General features: G+C 36.8%; 1 protein-coding gene across 4 annotated transcripts in view; it reads left to right on the forward strand.

Moving 5' to 3' along the window:
• The window catches only part of SLC30A7 (solute carrier family 30 member 7), a 31,155-nt gene extending 17,274 nt beyond the window's left edge, over positions 1–13,881 (forward strand). For all 4 annotated transcript variants that reach the window (XM_075760063.1, XM_075760064.1, XM_075760066.1 and 1 more), the window contains 3 exons: positions 8,717–8,807; positions 9,828–9,977; positions 12,722–13,881. In XM_075760063.1, the coding sequence (XP_075616178.1) occupies positions 8,717–8,807; positions 9,828–9,977; positions 12,722–12,769 (289 nt within the window). In that variant the 3' untranslated portion in view covers positions 12,770–13,881. The remainder of the gene's footprint in view (positions 1–8,716; positions 8,808–9,827; positions 9,978–12,721) is intronic.
• Positions 13,882–17,702: the final 3,821 nt, after the last annotated feature.

Consider the following 17,702-nt stretch of genomic DNA (forward strand, 5'->3'; position numbering starts at 1 on the left):
TGCTGTCTCTTCTTACAAGAGTACTGAAGCTGATTGATTTAAATTCAAATAGTAATGTATTTTATTCCTGATCTTCCAAAGCTCTTTTGCATGACTCCACATTTTAAGTATATAAAATTGTCCATTTCCATTTTAATTAGCTGCTTAGACCTCTGGTTCTACATTAAATTTATTAGTTATTAACTGATCAACTAGAGCAGGCAATGCTCTCCTTACTGCTGTTAATGTTAACCAACAGCTCTTAGTGAAAACAAAACCTTGAGTGTGGATATTTTGAGTACTCTGAAGCTTTAAAATAAAGCGGTTGAAATGGCAAAATCTGTATGGAAATGCTTTTGCTCTTGACTGTCAACTTGTTATTTGGGAGGGAGACTTCTTTCCTAGGAGAACGTCTTTTTATGTGTGTCTACCTTTGAGCTCTTGTTGTGCTGGCCTTCTGTCACTCATTCTCAAATGCCAAATTACCATGTTGGATTCTATCATCAGGAAGGTATCTTAGGAAATAGTTGTGAATATTGCAGATGGCTACATGAGTGTAAATCTAAAGTCATGGTGGAAGAGTGGTCCAGACTTGAATCTTTTCTATTGATTTTAACATGGATGCGCTATTCTCAATATTACAGTCTAGAAACTCTGCTGGTTGTATATGAAAATAAAGTATATATTGAGCAAATTATTTTCATAAAGTTGGAAATTCCTTATAAAATATAAACTGGTGAATGAATTTTTCCTCTTGTTGGTTGGTGGCTTTTTCCTCTTAACAGAAGGGTCCTCAGACCAGTCTAGATTACAGTACCACTTTGGATGCGTGTCTAGACTAAGTAGTTAGTAGGCTTTCCAGCTGGAATGAGCTTGCATAGAGATGAATTAGGACAGAATTGTGGATGTAAATTTGAGGTAGGAGTCTTTTCTAGGATAAACAGTATTCTTGTAAACAGTATAATAAGGTACCTTGAAAGAAGTCTTTGGATTCATTACTTTAAAAAGTTGTTTTCTTTACTTAACGATCTGGGGCTCTTATCACTACTGGGATTTGGGAAAGGTTATATTCTTGCAGTATGGTGGGTAGTATTGGAAGTATGTCTTCAGAAACATGTCTGAATTATTTTCAACAAAACCGGGTTTATTTTCTGATGCTGAGCTTTAGGTATATGCATTTAAAAGAGATATTCTGTGGTAATAGGTGCAGGAGGACCAAAGATAATGGTGTGATTGTAGTTAGGTAGTGGGTTTGAAACTAGTGAGAATCCATTCTGTCTTTTTAATTACATTGGTATGGTTTTTGGCCTGATGAGAGATTGTCATAGGAAGAGCTAAATAATGTATTAATGTGGTGCCATTGTATAAGCAACTCACAGCTTTTATATCCTCTAAAGATACTATGATGCAAGTAGTACAAAGTAATCTAGAAAAGTAATTAGATTAAAATGGAAGAATAACAGATGTTGAATTTGGTATCTGTTACTTGATATAGGATAGTATTTATGAGATCACATGGTATTTTGCTCTTACTTTCTTGAAATAAGCAAACGAGTATAGTGGACTAACAAAACTATCACCAAGAACTTTCAGGTTTTCAACTCTAGCTGCTTCATTAATTGAGTGTGTATTGAAATTTTCTTGAAATTGCAAATAGTTATTTCACTGAACTTTGTCTCAAATTTTACAAAAGTAAATACTTTGCAATTCAATTTCATAATTTTTCTGAATCTGATGACTAAACATAGTTTACTTTAAAAATATATACCAGTAAATCTGCACTGGTATGTTACACTTTGCATATATGAGCAAATACTTAATCAAAATGTAGATATAGTGCACTTTCACTTTTAGTGTACTTTAGGGTGATTAAGTAGTTGTTGCAATTTATACCATTGGAGTAAGCTGTGTTTTTGTTGAAAGTTGGATGATACCATGTTAATACAGGTCATTACATTTTAAATAAAAAATGCTTACATTTTAGGAATGTGTATAGAATTTTTTGAGTAGTCCAAATATATCAGGCAAAGGCATAAACTGTAGAGTTTGTTTTAATTTACTTAAACTGTGGAAGTAATGGTTTTGATTCTTCATATACAGTTAACGTTTGAGAGCTGTATGTGGTGATGGTGACAAGATGCCTCTAGCGGTTCATGAGACTCTTTGAGAAGCATTTTAATAGTTTGCTTTTTAGCAAGGAAATTTTCAAGACAATGTTATATGAAAAATAAACGACAAACTAAAATTAAGAAATTACTGTGTAATCAGTGAATTTAGTGTTGAATACTCAATACATTTTTAGTTGTTTGAAAGTTTAATCAAGTTTATTTTGGGGGGGTGGGGGTGGCTGGATAAAATGTGCATGTACCACTTAACCTGGTAGTGATTTGGCTTTAATCATGTATTCTCCAAGTTACTGCTTAATGGTCTGAGTTTGACTACTTGTAGAGTGTGTAGGGCATGGGTAGGGGGTAGGTTTGATCCAGGGTTTGGGGGTTTTTTTTGTGGTGGGTTTTTTTGGGGGTTTTTTTTTTTTTTTTGGTAATCTGTATTCTTTCTGGGATACTTATGTATTCAAAGAGGGAGTAAAGGCAGAACACAAATCCTTATTTCCTTCTGTGGGACTATGTCTAATAAGCCAGTAGAATATCAAAGCAGTTGCATGTGAGTGCAAAAGGGAATTGTTGCTCTTAATTCAAGATTACTTGTGTCTAGATGAAATAACTCTTCATTCATTTTATGTTGAGTGTTTGCTTGCTTCAGTGTTGGGCAGCTCTCTGATTTACTCAAGTCTTGCCTGCTCCTATTAGTGGGTCTTCTGTTCAGTTTTCTGAAATGGTGGCAACACTTGCCAGAAGAAATCGGTAGGATGACTAAAGAACTTATCGTTGCAATATAAAGCTGTACAGCCTCTAATGTGTAACCTATTTTGTCTTGAGCAGATGCACAAAGGGTTGAGCAACGCCTCTTCAGAGAAGTCAAGCAGTGCTTTTAATTCTAATGGTTGAGCCTTCCTGTAGACAACATCTCTAATTAGTGCAAACTACTGACACGGTTGCTCTGTGTTGCTCCTGTGATCCTTCACTAAGGCTGCTCTAAGGTGACATGTTCTTTGCCTAACTCCTTGTGAGTTAGCACAGAACATGCTGGCTGCACAGTGAAAATCTGCTGTGGGATTCTTCTGAGATTGTTTTCACTGACAAATACACTTCTAAGCTTAGTGGAAGCAGAAATCAGGTAGCTCTTACTAAACTACAGAGAGGTAAGATCAACCATTTCCCTTTATTAGACTGTGACTGTCTACATCCCAGTAAAAGCCTTTCTTTGGTAGGATTATATAGAAATATTGTTAACACCTATTACATCTCATGCTTTAAAGTTCATCTTTTTGGAGGAAGAAAAATAGCCCACACTACTGTTCTGATATAGAGACACAAAGGCATGAAGTCAGATACTTTCCACTTCTCAAATTTCATTATGTTTCTACTTGCTGTAGAAAGTTCTGTTTAGTCCATTTATGTATTTATCTGTTGATCCTTGACAAGCAGAGGGCTTGGTAGCTTGTGGTTTCTCAATTGGAGCGCTATATCCTGTAATCTTTTAAAATCGCTGTATTATAAATCTATGGCCAGTTCTGAAGGGTAAAGCTGGTGTGGGTGGGGATTGTAGCTCTTGAGTGTTCTGGATGCTACCACTAATATGTGATGAATCTTTCTTTGTTTACTTTCTGTGCTATCTCATGCAAGCGTTCATTTAACTATAAAGCATAAATAGCACATGCTTAAAATAGGCGAGTCTGGTTTACTAGCATTTTGTTTGAAGTCTTTTTTTTAAAAAAAAAAACAAAACAACAAAAACAACCTTGGCTGTTTCATAGTTGTTCGGGTTGACACCCTTCAAGTTTTTTCCCAAGATGTTTTCCTCATAGTTTAATGTGCCTGAATCAAGAAACAATTCTCACGGCTCTAAACTTCTTTCACTATTTAAAACTAAATGTTCATTTATTTTTTTTTAGCCTTAGGATTCTAAGACATATTCTGAAATGTTGAAGCAATTTTAGTATTTCGATTAGTCATCAAGCAAAAACCACAACTCCAGCATAAAGCAAGAACTTTGTCCGAAACCACTATTAGAGCCACATGTTTCTAGAAAGGCACCATAGACTAAATATGATACTAGATTGGATAGAACATGCAGACTACGTATTAAGTGGTCAAAGAAATGAGGCAATTTACTTCAGTCATTTACTGAAGTTATTTCCATGGGTTACATAATTTCTATATAAAGTCTAGAGGTCCTTGAACATGATATAATAGGAAAGAGCTTTGGGGGAGCACATGCCTGTAATGTTTGGGGCGTAACAGTATTAAAAAAAAAAACAAAACTTTTTAAAATGAAGTGCTGCATTCACTAAGGTTCAGAAGGAATGTTCTATAGCAAAACTCCCCAAAACTAGCACACTCGTTGTTTGTGTTGTTTTGAGCCATTATTGCTAAATGGCATGCACTATCTTTATTTACTAGGTAATGTACCTGCCAGCCTTGCCTGAGAATCAAAGTACTACTTTATTATGAGAACAGACAATTTAAAATTGGAAAGGTAAATGTTAAACCTGTGATCCTTGTCTTGACCAAAGCCTGCAGTCTGATAAAAGTTGCCATTGCTAAGTTCTGAAATAGGCTGACAGTCTTGGCACTGCAGATGTGGATGGTGGCCGGAAAAAAAAAATTTGAAATCCAGCTGTAGACTTTCAGCTATAGTATTTGAAGAACCATAGCTGATCTTGAGTCTTAGCAGTGTTTCTTTGCCTTCCACAAAATCTGTCACAAGTATCCTCTATTTTCTACACTGCTGAGAGTACTAAATGAATTTCCTGCTGTGCTCTGATGACAATGACTCTGTAAAGGGTTCTTTACCCTGGAGTTGCTTTCAGCCTTGCTGTCCATGATCATGACAATGCCAGAGTCTTGCTAGCTATGCCTAGAAAAACAGCATCATAAATAGGATGGGACTGGAATGGGTATGGGTATTACCTGAACATGATGCAAGGTGATTGTCTGATGCTTTCAGTCTTCATTGTTAATCAAACCCTGTGTAGTAGTGGCAGGCTGGACTTAACCACATTTATGTCAATGACTTGTATCTGTTTGAACACCTTTCCCTTCCTCTGTAGCAGTGTATGTGAAAGTGTGATGTGCCACTAACTCATTTCGCACGCACTAGCCACTTTTGCTGTTATGGCTTTTGTAGAGGATATGTTTATGTCCTGAGTCTTGCTCTTTCAAATTCCATTGTCTTGTAAAAGAGTGTGGTATTTTAGATTCAAGGCTTGGTAATGAGAGACGACTTGAAAATTGCCTCTGGTTTAGCAGCAAAGCTTTACAGACTGCTTATGCATGAAAAAACTCTCCACTTGGTAAGAATTCAGCATTATTTATTTTCCTCAATAATATTTTTGTAAATAAAAAAAAAAGGGGGAAGTACCAGTGCAATAGTTCCTGCAGAGACAACCATGTGTATTTTGCGCTAATGACTAACCTCCCAAAAAAAGGAAATCTTGATCAAATTCTCTAACCACATTTTCAGTCTGCTTAGTATTGTCATCTTTCCTAGTGTTTTCTTCAGTCACATGAGATGGAACTAATATTTCTAGTGCCTCCTGGTGATTAAGTAATACTGTTTTTTAGTTAGTGTTTGAGAAAAGAGTATACTGTGTGGGGTTTCGGGTTTTAATTAAAAGTTTTATATTTCAGTAGTATGCATGAAACAATGGAAAATCTGAGACATCAGAAAACTGGCTTCTATAGTTTGTCGTGTTAGTTTGACTTACCATAAATGACTAGCTTGTAAGATAGTGTCCCTTTGGGTGCAGAGATGCGTGCACGGGCTTCTGTACTCTAACAGCAACTGTGAGGGCCTATCACATCACTGCAGCTGTCTTTTGGCCTTTTTAGCTTTGCAAAAGATAAATTTGTAGCTGAACACTGTGTCTAAGTTAGAGGAGGGAGGTGTGACCTGGGATATGCTTCAACTGTCACCTACAGTATCAAGCCACATCCTGATTTACCTCTATTCTTTGGACTTTAAAGATGTTGCTGTTTTAGGTAAACACCATGGCTTTAGCTTTTTTGTGAAGTCTGGATAAAAGCATAACTCGTGCAATATTATTGCCAACAACTTACACAGGAGGTTTCTCTCTTAAAGCTTTAATGTGGAGCTCTTACAAAAATGTGAATAGGTGATATCTTGCCAGCAGGGAGACTATCTTTTAAGCTACCACCTATACTAGGAGTGGAGCATCTTTTCCCATTCACCTTTTTTGTATATTCATTGATTTTGAGCTAGTGGTTCCAATATGTGCTGCTTAAAACGGCACCCCATTGCCTAGCAAGGAGAGACAGACTTTGGTGCTTGTACACACCCTGCTGATTGCATAGACTTAACTTTGGAAGATCAGATTCTTAGGCAACAAGGTTTTCAGAACAAAGCAAATATTAACTGTAAATGCATTTTCAGCTGAAGAGCTCTCCAGAGGAGTTTTAGCTTCCTCTTTTCAATGTGCATCCTGTTTCAGAATGAATCAACCAGTTTCACTGACCAAATCCTTTTTTGGAATGGGTTAACATGTCCAGCCTGCTAGTCTTAAATTTCTGTAGGCTGTCTCTCCAAATCTCCTACTTGCCTATTCATTTCCATTTCATCAGATAATGTGCATCGGTTTTATCAAATAATGTAAATAAGTTGTGCAGATTGAACATTTTTTTAATCAGATTTCTTTCACGGATTTTTTTTTTTTCATTCTTAGTGGTATGTTCCAATAAAAAGGCAAGCTCCTGCATTCTCCTTTCTTTTAGTCCTTTTCCTGGGAAAAAATATGCAGCCTATACATGTGTGGTTTTTGAAGCCTTTGGATGCATGTGTTAGAGGGGCCATGTTAATTTATGGAGATGGAGTCAGTGTTCAAAAATCTTGTATTCAGTTTGCATCCTGAACTTGTGTATTAGTCTTTCAAGGTTTTTATTAAGAAGCAAACCTGCATTTTAAATAGTGAGTTAAACTGAAATCAATTCAGCAGTGGTGTATTTTGGCAGCTCTAGCTCCCTTTGATGTAATGCTTGTGACATGGACATTATGTAGTGAGATGAGTCCGTTGATAAGACAACCTTTTCCCTAAACTGCTGTAATCCACTGTCTGTAGAATGTGACACTCCAATTAAGCTTCCTTTAGACAGACTGACAGTTATTGCATTGCTAAATGTTTAATTGTCTTGGTGACGGGTCTGGTTTAGGCAGCTCTTGCCTGCCCTTAATTGCTTCTTCCTATTTGTGAACTGATTCCTTGGTAGCAGTGCAACTGCGTGAGGCCACGTGGTGGACTGTGTCAGGCAGTGAATGTGGCTGGAATAACTGGTGTGCCTGCAGGGAGACTGAATTTTAGGGTGGTTGTTTTTCCAGCAGTTCATTAGACAAGAGTCATGCACCTTCTAACTCTGAGCTGAGCAGTCGATCAGCCTGCACTGCTTCCACTGGTTCCACGTACAAATGGAACCATCTCTTTAAAAATGGAAAGGAATGCTTAGGTTACGCTGCTCACTATCTGCAAATATACAACTGGTCTATGCAGTGCGTTCTACATGACTTCATGAGATTTTAAACAAAGCTTCTGCAGTTTCCTTTAACGGACAGCTCAATTAATCTCTTAGAAATATTTTCTGGTTGCTTTTTATCCCATCGCTCTACGTACTCCAGCTGTGATGCCAGTGCTGAGCACTGAAATTCAGCTTACAATTTCTGAAATATATCATCACTTTTGGTCTGGAGTGTTAGGTGGCTTATATGTTGTTGAAGTTAGATTGCTATTTAAGTTTTAGTAATGTGCTAGAGATATTTGTCATTCTCTTGACAATTTTAGGATGCTCTAGTGGGCCAGATGTGATCCACTACTCCTATACAAAAAATCACCATACTGAATACTTCATAAGAGTATAAATTTTTAGTGGTAGCTTCAAGGTATGTGCTTACTGGTCTCCTGGTTTTATTTTAAAAAAAATTAAAAAAAGGAAAGTAATAATAATAAAAAAGGGTATTAAGTGTCATCTTAGTTTGCTGATTAAACAAGACCATTTGGCCGCAAGGGAACCTCTAATTGCTTCCAAATGTTCAATCCTTGAACTTGGATGAGACCCTACACTTAGTTCACTTCAAGAATATGCTAAATTGTCTGTTTCTGACAAAATAACTTTGTTATAGCTGGACTGATCCATACTAATTTTGTTTTATGATCTCCCCATTATTATCTTAGTTCATAAGAAAAATATGCCTTAAGCCAAACACAAAAGTAAAAACCATTGCAGTTGCATATTTTTATGGTTGGCTGCACGGGATTGTCATTGAAGCAGGTTTTGGTTTTGAGCTATACTTATCAGCTGCTTTGTCATAAAACTCATAAGACACCAAGAGATTTCATCTCAAATCTCATGATTAAACTATTAATCTTTTGTGATTGTCCACCAGTTGTCTCTGTGGAAAATCTGGGGGAAAAGTAATCTTGTCTTTAAGACACCATAGCAATTGTGTCAATCCTTTTATTTTCTGTTACTATGTTTTCACAGCAACTTTCTCAGCTTCTGGTGTAACAACTAAAGAAAAATTCAAGAGCACTAAGGAATGTTATGTTGCTCTTTGTTCTGCATCTTTTGAAAATGTAATTGTAGCTAAGTTCTTTTTTTCTTTCCAGTATTGTTCCACTTTTAAAAGAATCCATTGGAATTTTGATGCAGCGAACTCCTCCTTCCCTGGAAAATGCCCTGCCTCAGTGCTACCAGAGGGTGAGCTCTTAGACCATTTTTGCTTCAGATCAAGCTGCTGACTGAATAAGCCTCACCTCAACTGTGTGTATGCAGATATTTTGTGATGTTTTTCGGTAGTGCCTGTGAAAGGTTCCTTAGATTGTACGAATGGAGGTACCAGTTTGATTCTTGTATTTCTGAAGTCCTAAATTGCATGTGGTTTCAACTCAGTTTGTGTTTTAAAACGAGATACGTTGGTCTAGAAAAATGTGCTGAGTTCCTCTCAAAGTACTTTGTGGTGATACAAAGTGCATAATGTTTTTCTGTTTTATTCCATTTTTGTCTCCCTCAAAATCTAGTTCTGTCTCTAGTAAAGTGAGATGGACTACTAACCTTGGAAGTGTATTTATAAGAGTACATAGATTAGTCTGGATTTGATCTCTCCTGGTACTCCTGTTAAACTTATTTATTACTGTGTCATGGCCTGAATGTTTCAAGAGGCTTTGCAACGTTAAAACAAAGCACTTGTAGTAGTGCCGTCTTTCCTCAGGAAGTTAGAGGATTGTAATTGTTGTGTGGAGGGCTCGCTAAAATTGTACAGAGGAAAAAGAAGGGTTTTGACAAGATAAACCTAAGCCCTCCCAAAATATTTACAGAAATATTAATGTATTTCTCTTAACAGTTATAAATTCTCACAAATTGTTTTATGGGAAAATTCCTGCTTTTGCAAAAATTGCTGTTTTAATTGAATGCCCCCTCAAATTTAGTAACTGTGACTTTTTTTCACTTGGACGCCACTCTTTTCAGAAATGGTTTCAGTAAAATATATGTGGAATGTGAATGCAGCAAGATACAAAACCATGACACATACGTACAGTCTGTATGTTTTCACCTTCCTTACAATTACTGAGATAGTAATAAGGAATTTAAGTATTACAAATTGCACAGTGAACTAGAATTAAAAGAATGCTTCAGCTTTTATACTGTATTCTGTAAAAACCATAGTACAGATAAATATTTTCTGAAATATATTTTTTTAAAATTTGTTTGTATTTTTAGGTGCAGCAGTTGCAAGGAGTTTACAGTTTACATGATCCACACTTCTGGACCCTCTGTACTGATGTTTACATAGGAACTTTGAAACTATTAGTAGCTCCTGATGCTGATGGAAGGTGGATTCTAAGCCAGACTCACAATATTTTTACTCAGGTATGTCTCATCAGTGGAAATCACATCTCAGTGTAAACTGCCTTTCATGTGATTTGACATTGTAATTCTTATCAAGAAAAATTAAATCTTTCTGGATTTGGTATCAGTGTGTTTTAAAAGCTTCTCTGCTCCAGCTATGTAGAACAATTTCAAAATAGTCACGTAGATGGAATTGCTGTACCTCTCTGCATTAGTTTTTGATGCCATTACTGGAGAAACAGCTGTAGTTGTCTGAGGTATGTCAAATAAGTTGAAACCCTATATTGACCTACGAGGAATCAAGAAAATAGATGGGGCTTCTGACCACAGACTGGAGCTACTTAAGTTTTTCACTGTGCTGATACTGTTATTTGTCATTCATTTCTGTACTTCTAAGAATCCATGGTCTTTGCATCTTTTGTTGTCTTTTAGTAACATCCTTCCTGTGGTGATCACTAGTTAAAATGTAACCATCAGTTGTGGTGTGGTATATGATCAGTGTGTTTCCATTTATTTCCCTACAGGCTATCTTTTTTTTTTATATAGATAGTGATGTATCTGATAGCACTTGTAGATGATGTGAAATGCTGGAATTCTTGTGAATGACAGAAACGTTATTAGAAGTTTATAGTTCTTGCCTTAATACTAAAATATTACAAATTTCAGAAAGATATTTCAGATGCTTCCTTATCCTTTCAACCATTAAACATGAAATTCAATTTGGCTGCCTGTTGCAATATAGCTGCTGGATATGAATGGTTTACAAGTAAAATCTAGAGTCTATTAAGATAAAATAGAAAATTCTTGTCCAGTGGGAGAACTTTGTGAAGAATAAAGCTGGAAACTTTCTCTCTTATACCATCCAGAGCCAAACATCCTGGTTGTATTCTTGATGTTGGAGGACTATATTTGAAAAAACTATTATGTTTTTCCACAATGTCTTTTCTCTGCTTTTTAGTAATGTTGAGTTCTGTAGCTGAAAAGGAGACAAATATTCCAGTTAATAACCAGTGGTTTAGGTAACAAAATATTATCAGCTAAACAGTAATATTTTGCTGACTTCTCTTAAGTCAGTGAAGAAAGGGGGCTTCTGACCAGGTGTATTTGACACTGTAAATAAAACCCACTTCTGTCAACAGTTTAATTAGTGCTTGCATAAATGTTCTTTTCAAAGCTTTCTACAGCAGGGAAAGTCCTTGGGTGCTTACATGCACCTTCTTTCCCTTGTTCTACATGTTCTATTGGTCTACCACATTGGCAGCTTGTGTATGTGATGGCTTAGTGAATCGTTTATGCATCTGATAAGCACCCCTTTTATTAACTGTTTTATAACATTTATTAAAAATTCCAGGCTGGATTTTTTTTTTTAAATGCATCTTGCATACTCAGTTTCTGGACTTTCAGGAGACTCACCATTGAAGCCAACTCTACAAAGTGCTGCCTAAGTGTGTGAATTCTTTTGAAGTTTAAGGAATTTTAAAGTAGTCAGTCATGGGGAACCCAGTAAAAATAAACACACATGCTTGTTTTTATGTTACAGACTTAGGGAAGAAGGATTTGTTGTTACAAATCTTCTAAAATCAAACTTTATTCATAAAGTTTGGTCCTTTTTGAGATGGTCCATCACATACAGCTCTTGATTAATGAGTAGGTAGAAATCAGTTGGCATGGCTTATTCTACAGACAATGTAGTTTGAAACTAAGGGATGTTTTTGGGGAAGGACTGTGCAGAACATTCTATTTTACACCTCAAGTCTTGCAAGGATTGCGTTTTCCAAGTGAGTAGTCAGCTGGTTTGTAGCTCGGCAGGTATCAAGAGCCATGTGTCTAGGAAGGGAATTGGGAGAGCAAGGTCTGTCATTTTTCTTAACTGACCTATGGTAATAAGTGGAGGAACAGTTGGAGCGGAGCAAGTAGAGATTTTTCTCCTCAATAATATTGGCCGTCATTATCTTAATCTAATAGTTGGGTTTGCCACTCAACTGAGCTAAAAGCAAGTTGATGATAGTTGAGTACAATCCGTTTTTTAGCAGAGTTCAGCCTAGTGCTTCAATATCATGTTGCATAACCAGTGACCTTCACAACATTGTTGCTGGCGTGCCACTGAGGTTAAAAGGAATGACTAAATGATTTTTTTTTTAAATGCTGTTTTATTCTGAGTGATGATAAAACTAAGCAAGTTCATCTGAGCCTAGTTAAATAGGATTTCTGAGGAGAGAAATGCTTTTGTACAAATCGCATACTTTACCAACAGTTATTTTAGTATGTCATGATGTGTAAATTCACTGTAGCCATTGTTGTTTCGTGCTAAAATCTTAGTGTAGAACTGGTTCGAACAACAAATCCCATGTTACACTCTTGTGCTTAGGTCCTTTTTAAACTGACAGCTTGTCAAGCAGCTTGCTTTTCAGAAAGTTAAAGTTGTACAAAAGAAATTAAGAATTGCTTTTGTGCAGCTTCAGGTGTGACAGTTATTTAGGATGAATCAGAAAAGGTAATGTAGCAAAGCTAATGTTCACACAGTTAAGTGCACATATATAATTATGTATTAAGAAGTATGTGTTCATACAGCACTCTCAAAGTCTGTAGGTTTCCACATTGCCAGTATCTTAGTGAATGATGTGTTAAACATGGAAGATGAATTACAGAAATATAGGACACTGGGTGTTTTTGCTAGATAACTTGCTTGTGTGGACTAGTGTTCAGGATAGTTAAATTGCTTTGGCTTTACAGGGGCTTTTTAACTCTCCTTTTCTTTTCCATAGGCAGGAGTAAGACAGCTTTACATACAGATTGATGTCGCAGCCATGTAGTGAATTTCTGAAATTGTGCTGTTGGACCAAAGTTTTCTGTACTGTAATGGTATAACAACGTACTTCTCAAGACAGAGCCTGCCTCCGCCACTGTTCTGGAATTGACTGAGTAGATTTCTGCCCTTGAGCTACAGATGGAGTTCACTTCTAAGGAGTAAACATTGAATGAATGTTACGGACTTTGGGTCTTGTCTTTTGTGGCCCCTAAACTTGCAAGTTTGAGGGTTTTTTACTTAAGGTTGTGGTACTGGAAACCCTGTCACGTCTTCAGTAAAGCTGCTGAAACCACTGCTCATTCCCATAAAACCAGTGTTATCAATAATTGGAAACTTGTTTTGTAGATAATGTCACAATGGCTGACATGCTTCAATAGAATTCTATGTTTGTACAATTGTTTGTACTTTGCAAACTTAATGAACCAAACCATATTGGGTTTTCAAAGTGCCTTTTATATCAGGAGAGGTATTTGCCAGCATACATATGGAGCATCAAAGGGGTTTATTACTTTTACAAATATCTTGTATGCAGTCTGATTATTTACTAGCGATGTATGTGGGGGGCTTGTATACTTGCTTAACTGTAGATGTTTGCATCTTACCAGACAGGAAAATTCTAAAGTTAAAAGGCAAAGCTGCTGGGAAGAGACTTGATTCCAAAACAGGCTGGATATTTTGTTGCACGTATCTTGTGGAAATGATTTTAGTCAAAATATTAGATTTAACTCCAATTCTTAGTGTCTTCACACTGTTGAGAGTAATGAGACATTACATGATGCTACCCATGTTCATAGTCACTGAGCCAACGGGCAGCTGAGGGAAGATGCTGGTGATGGAAGCAATGGTTGAAGCTTTTTATCTTCCAAATTATGTGGTGGGACAAATTAAATCCCTAAATTGTTTGTGAAGCTTAAATCTTCTTGATCTTAATAGGCTGTAATAATTTTTATTAAAGTGATTGGTGAGATAACTTCTGCTTTTCCAAATACTGAAAACAGTTGTTCCTGGTGGTTATACCTGAAATGGAAATCAGGACCATGGTTCATGCTGCTTAAGATCATGCTTTTTCCAGGTTGACAAGTCTGATATTTTTTACTATCTTACTGTAGCCTTGTGTGTTTCCATGGAAAAAAAAAAATCTCATTGCAGTTAGTTGCTTTTTCAAGAAACATTAGTCTGTCATATTTTTCTAGCATTTATAATCATTTTACACTGATCTGAGCGTTGTTTTCAAAGACAATGTGCTATACTTAGTATTACAGATGATAACTACTATAGCATAGTGGAATTACCTTAGTAATGGAAGATTTTTATAAGAGGACACTTTACAAACAGAACATTGTGAAGTAAAAAACAAGACAGGCATTTTTCTGATAAATCATAGCTGCTACTGACTGGTGTGGATTTTACGTATTCTTCTGGTACCTGATATGTGGTAATACTGAAATCAAGACCCTCTGAAGCTGGCAGTGTCTGTGTAGTAAGTGCTAGGCACTATGAAAGTACCGAAGATTAATTTGCAGAAATTGCTTGTTTGCCACTGATGTTGCTGAAGTCATGATAGAGATGAAGAGTTTCTTGCATTCATTCTGTCAATCCTATATAGCACCCGAATTTTGATCTCTTTTCATGTGAAAACACGATGGTTGCCAAATTGATAGGTGGTTCCTGAATTTTCCAGATGAGATATGGAAACATGAATGTTGATTTTGTACAAAGCTTGGGGTTGTACTCTTGTGCTTGGAACTGAAAACTGGTTGCAAAGAGAAATAGCAGTAAAAAGCCACATAGTTATTGCTTTTAAGCTTTACAGTCTCTTCCAGTCTTCAGATCCTGCTATTGCTGTTTTCCAATCCTGTTCGCTTCTCCTGGGGATGCAGGGGCAGAGCGCCCTTTCAGCTGGCTGTGCTGTTCCACACCTCTCCCTGTCAGGCGCACTCCCCGCCTCACCTTGCAGGGGCTCTGCCAGTCCGGGAGTCCCAACTGGAGGATGGGATCTGAAAGTTACGCAGCGCAGGGTAGGGTGCAGGAATCTGTTAAGCAGATTGGAGTATTGCAGTTTAAGATACCATTTGCGTATATGTTCACAGAAGAAGTAATTAAAATATGGTTGCAATCGTAGGGTGGAAATCCCTTATACTGTTTTGTAGTATGTTGCATATAGACTGCTGCTTGTTGGTTGACAGCATGATTTCTTGATTATTTTTTTTTTAATAGTTAATATTATTACTATTGTGAGGCTAAAGAAGATCAACTGATATCACTTTAAAGGCAAGCACCAGCCAACTTCATTGCAATTGTGTCACAATCCAAGAGCAGGCTTTGGTTTATAGCATGTTTATGCCAGCATGTTTTGGGACTGAGTATTCCTGGACTTGCTGGAATCATGTAGTGCTGCCCAAGATGCTGGGCTTGGCCACTATTCTAATTTGCTTAATGAAGAGACAACTGCTACAATCTGTTTCCAAGTGAGAATTTGCCTGAGTGGCAGTTGAGTAGGTTTGTTGTTTGCGGGGTGGTTTATTTTTCGTTTGTTGTTTGTTTGGGTTTTTTAAGATGTACATCTACAAAATTTTTAATTTGAGTGAAAAAGCCTATAAGCTGGTTATAGTTATACAATGTTGATTTTAATAATTTTTGACATCTTTTGCTTATGAGGACTCATCTGACTGCTGGAAGCATATGTACAAGTCTGAGTTTTCTAACCAAGATAGCGCTTTCTTCACTGTTTTTAAGGACAACTTGATATTTTTATAGTAAGAAATGTATCATTTGTTTGTTAAATATAATTGAGGATAGCATAGGGAAGTTACAAATCTTCAAGGTAGGCATGATGCCTTTTTAGGCTTTCTGAAAAAATACAAGCATCATAAAATTCTACAAAAGAGAAGATGACATGCAGTAAGTAACTACAATCACATCTAGTATGTCAGTAAACAGTGTGACATCTGATGTATTTTTTTCACCCACTGAGGGGGATACTTGCTCAGGTTTTAGGAGAGTACAATCATGCAATTGGAAGCACAGCTTTTCTTAACCTGAGAGTCAAAACTCCACTATTTTGTGTTTTGCTAATTACCTAACACTCAGCTTATTATATAACACTGCGCTTTTAACACTTTGTTGGAGATGCGTTGCATCATTTAAACAAAGATTTGTGTGAATGACTGACATCCAGAGATGGATGAATGTCTGCAGATCATCTGCTGAAACTCTGCTTCGTGGTATCCAGTACTGAATTTTGAACCAAGTTTTAAAAATATGGTTTTTCTCATCTTTTCATGTAGCTGAAGCTTTCTGTGGGGTTACTGGTCTGTCTTTTAGGGGTTTTTTTCTGTGACTGAAAACAGTAACTTAAAACTATATTGTCCCAAAGACCAAGCTTGCAAACTGCATGATTTTTACAGGACCTGCAGCAAAATAAGATAAAACAAGTGCTACAGAGTGTCTGTATTAAAATACCCCAAATGTTTGTCATGGTAAGTAAGAGTAGAAGAAAGCTACTTTTATTCTTAGTAGTACACAAAGCAAAGACTGGTCCTTCCTAGGCTAATCCTGGAAGTCTATACATATGGATAGACTTGTTCCTTGCATCAGTAGGGCCCCTACAGAGCTAGATTACTTGTGCAGTTTGCTGAACTGGGGCAAAAAGTGCTGGTCCAAATAAATGACTCTGCATTTTATGTAATACTGCTTACTAAAACGAAAGTTTAATTGCATCATTAGGAAGAGCTGCTGATACTATTTTTACATAAAAATTGAAACTGCTGCTACTAATAAAATGGACCTTGGTGACTCTTAACCTTCTTTTTTTTTTTTTTTTCCTGAAGAACTAAAGCCAGGTTTAAAGGTGAAGGAAAGAGAGGGTATCTCCTTTTTCCTGTCATAAGTGAACCTGTTTGGGGAACATAAAGAGAAGCTCCTGCTGAACTGTAGTTTTCCACCCTTTGCACCCACTGTGCAATCAAACTGTGAAGTTCATGGCTTTTCTCTCACAGTGCAGAGATCAGTTGCAGAAACCCGTATGCTTCTGTAAAATGCATATTCTAATCAATACTCATGTAACAAGATCTTTAAATAGTAGTTCAGAACAACAGCTTTAGTTACTAACTAAGCCCTGTTCTGTTTTCCCCGGCAGCCATCAGACTGCCACTTGCTATGATTCCTGATTATCCCACCCCTTTTAAGCATGTTTGGGAATGAGTATGGAGGGATTTTTTTTTTTTTTTTTTTTTTTAAATAATCCATTTCTCTCATCCTTAATGCTGACTCAATGGTTAATTCCTACTTTTCACTTCTATGAAAATCCCTATCTGCAGCTTGCCGGGATTCCCTTTTGGATTTCTCCCCATTTGGGCTTCGTTGCAGTGCCCATCCGTGTTGGGACTTCATTGGCCAGATTGCTATAATGTGAAAAGGTGCCAGTTTGGCTTCTGCCCTGGCTGGTGTGTGAGGACTACATGTCTCAGTGTGTGCAAATATTCGTTAATCTGCTTGTCTGTTTCAGTGAGCCACAAAAGGTTCCTGCCTATGTGGTAATTTGGCGGAAATAATGTGTAAAAGGAGTTGTGTATTTCATTTCCTGTGTGCACTGAAGTCTTTCATGTATGCTGGGATCTTGTACAAGAGTTAAATGAATTGCTGCAGTGTTTTGGCTGAAGTGTGAAACAGTGAATGAAGAAATTGCCAAAATCATTCCTGGTAGTGCACAGCATATTGCTTGCATTCAGCATATCGCTTGCCTTTACCTTTAAATTACAGGAATTACTCTTAGCAGTGAGCTGAAGTTGAATAGTACAGTATATCAAAATAACTGTAAAGAAGTCTTAATAATAACACAGGGCAGCTCACTAAAATTCTGAAGACCGTGTATGATTTTGTTCTGGAATGCTAATGTTAGTAGCTTAGCCATGACTTGTCCCAAGTGCAATGTTAGA

This window comes from Balearica regulorum, chromosome 8 (genome assembly GCF_011004875.1).
Source record: "Balearica regulorum gibbericeps isolate bBalReg1 chromosome 8, bBalReg1.pri, whole genome shotgun sequence".
Classification (NCBI taxonomy): Eukaryota; Metazoa; Chordata; class Aves; order Gruiformes; family Gruidae; genus Balearica; species Balearica regulorum.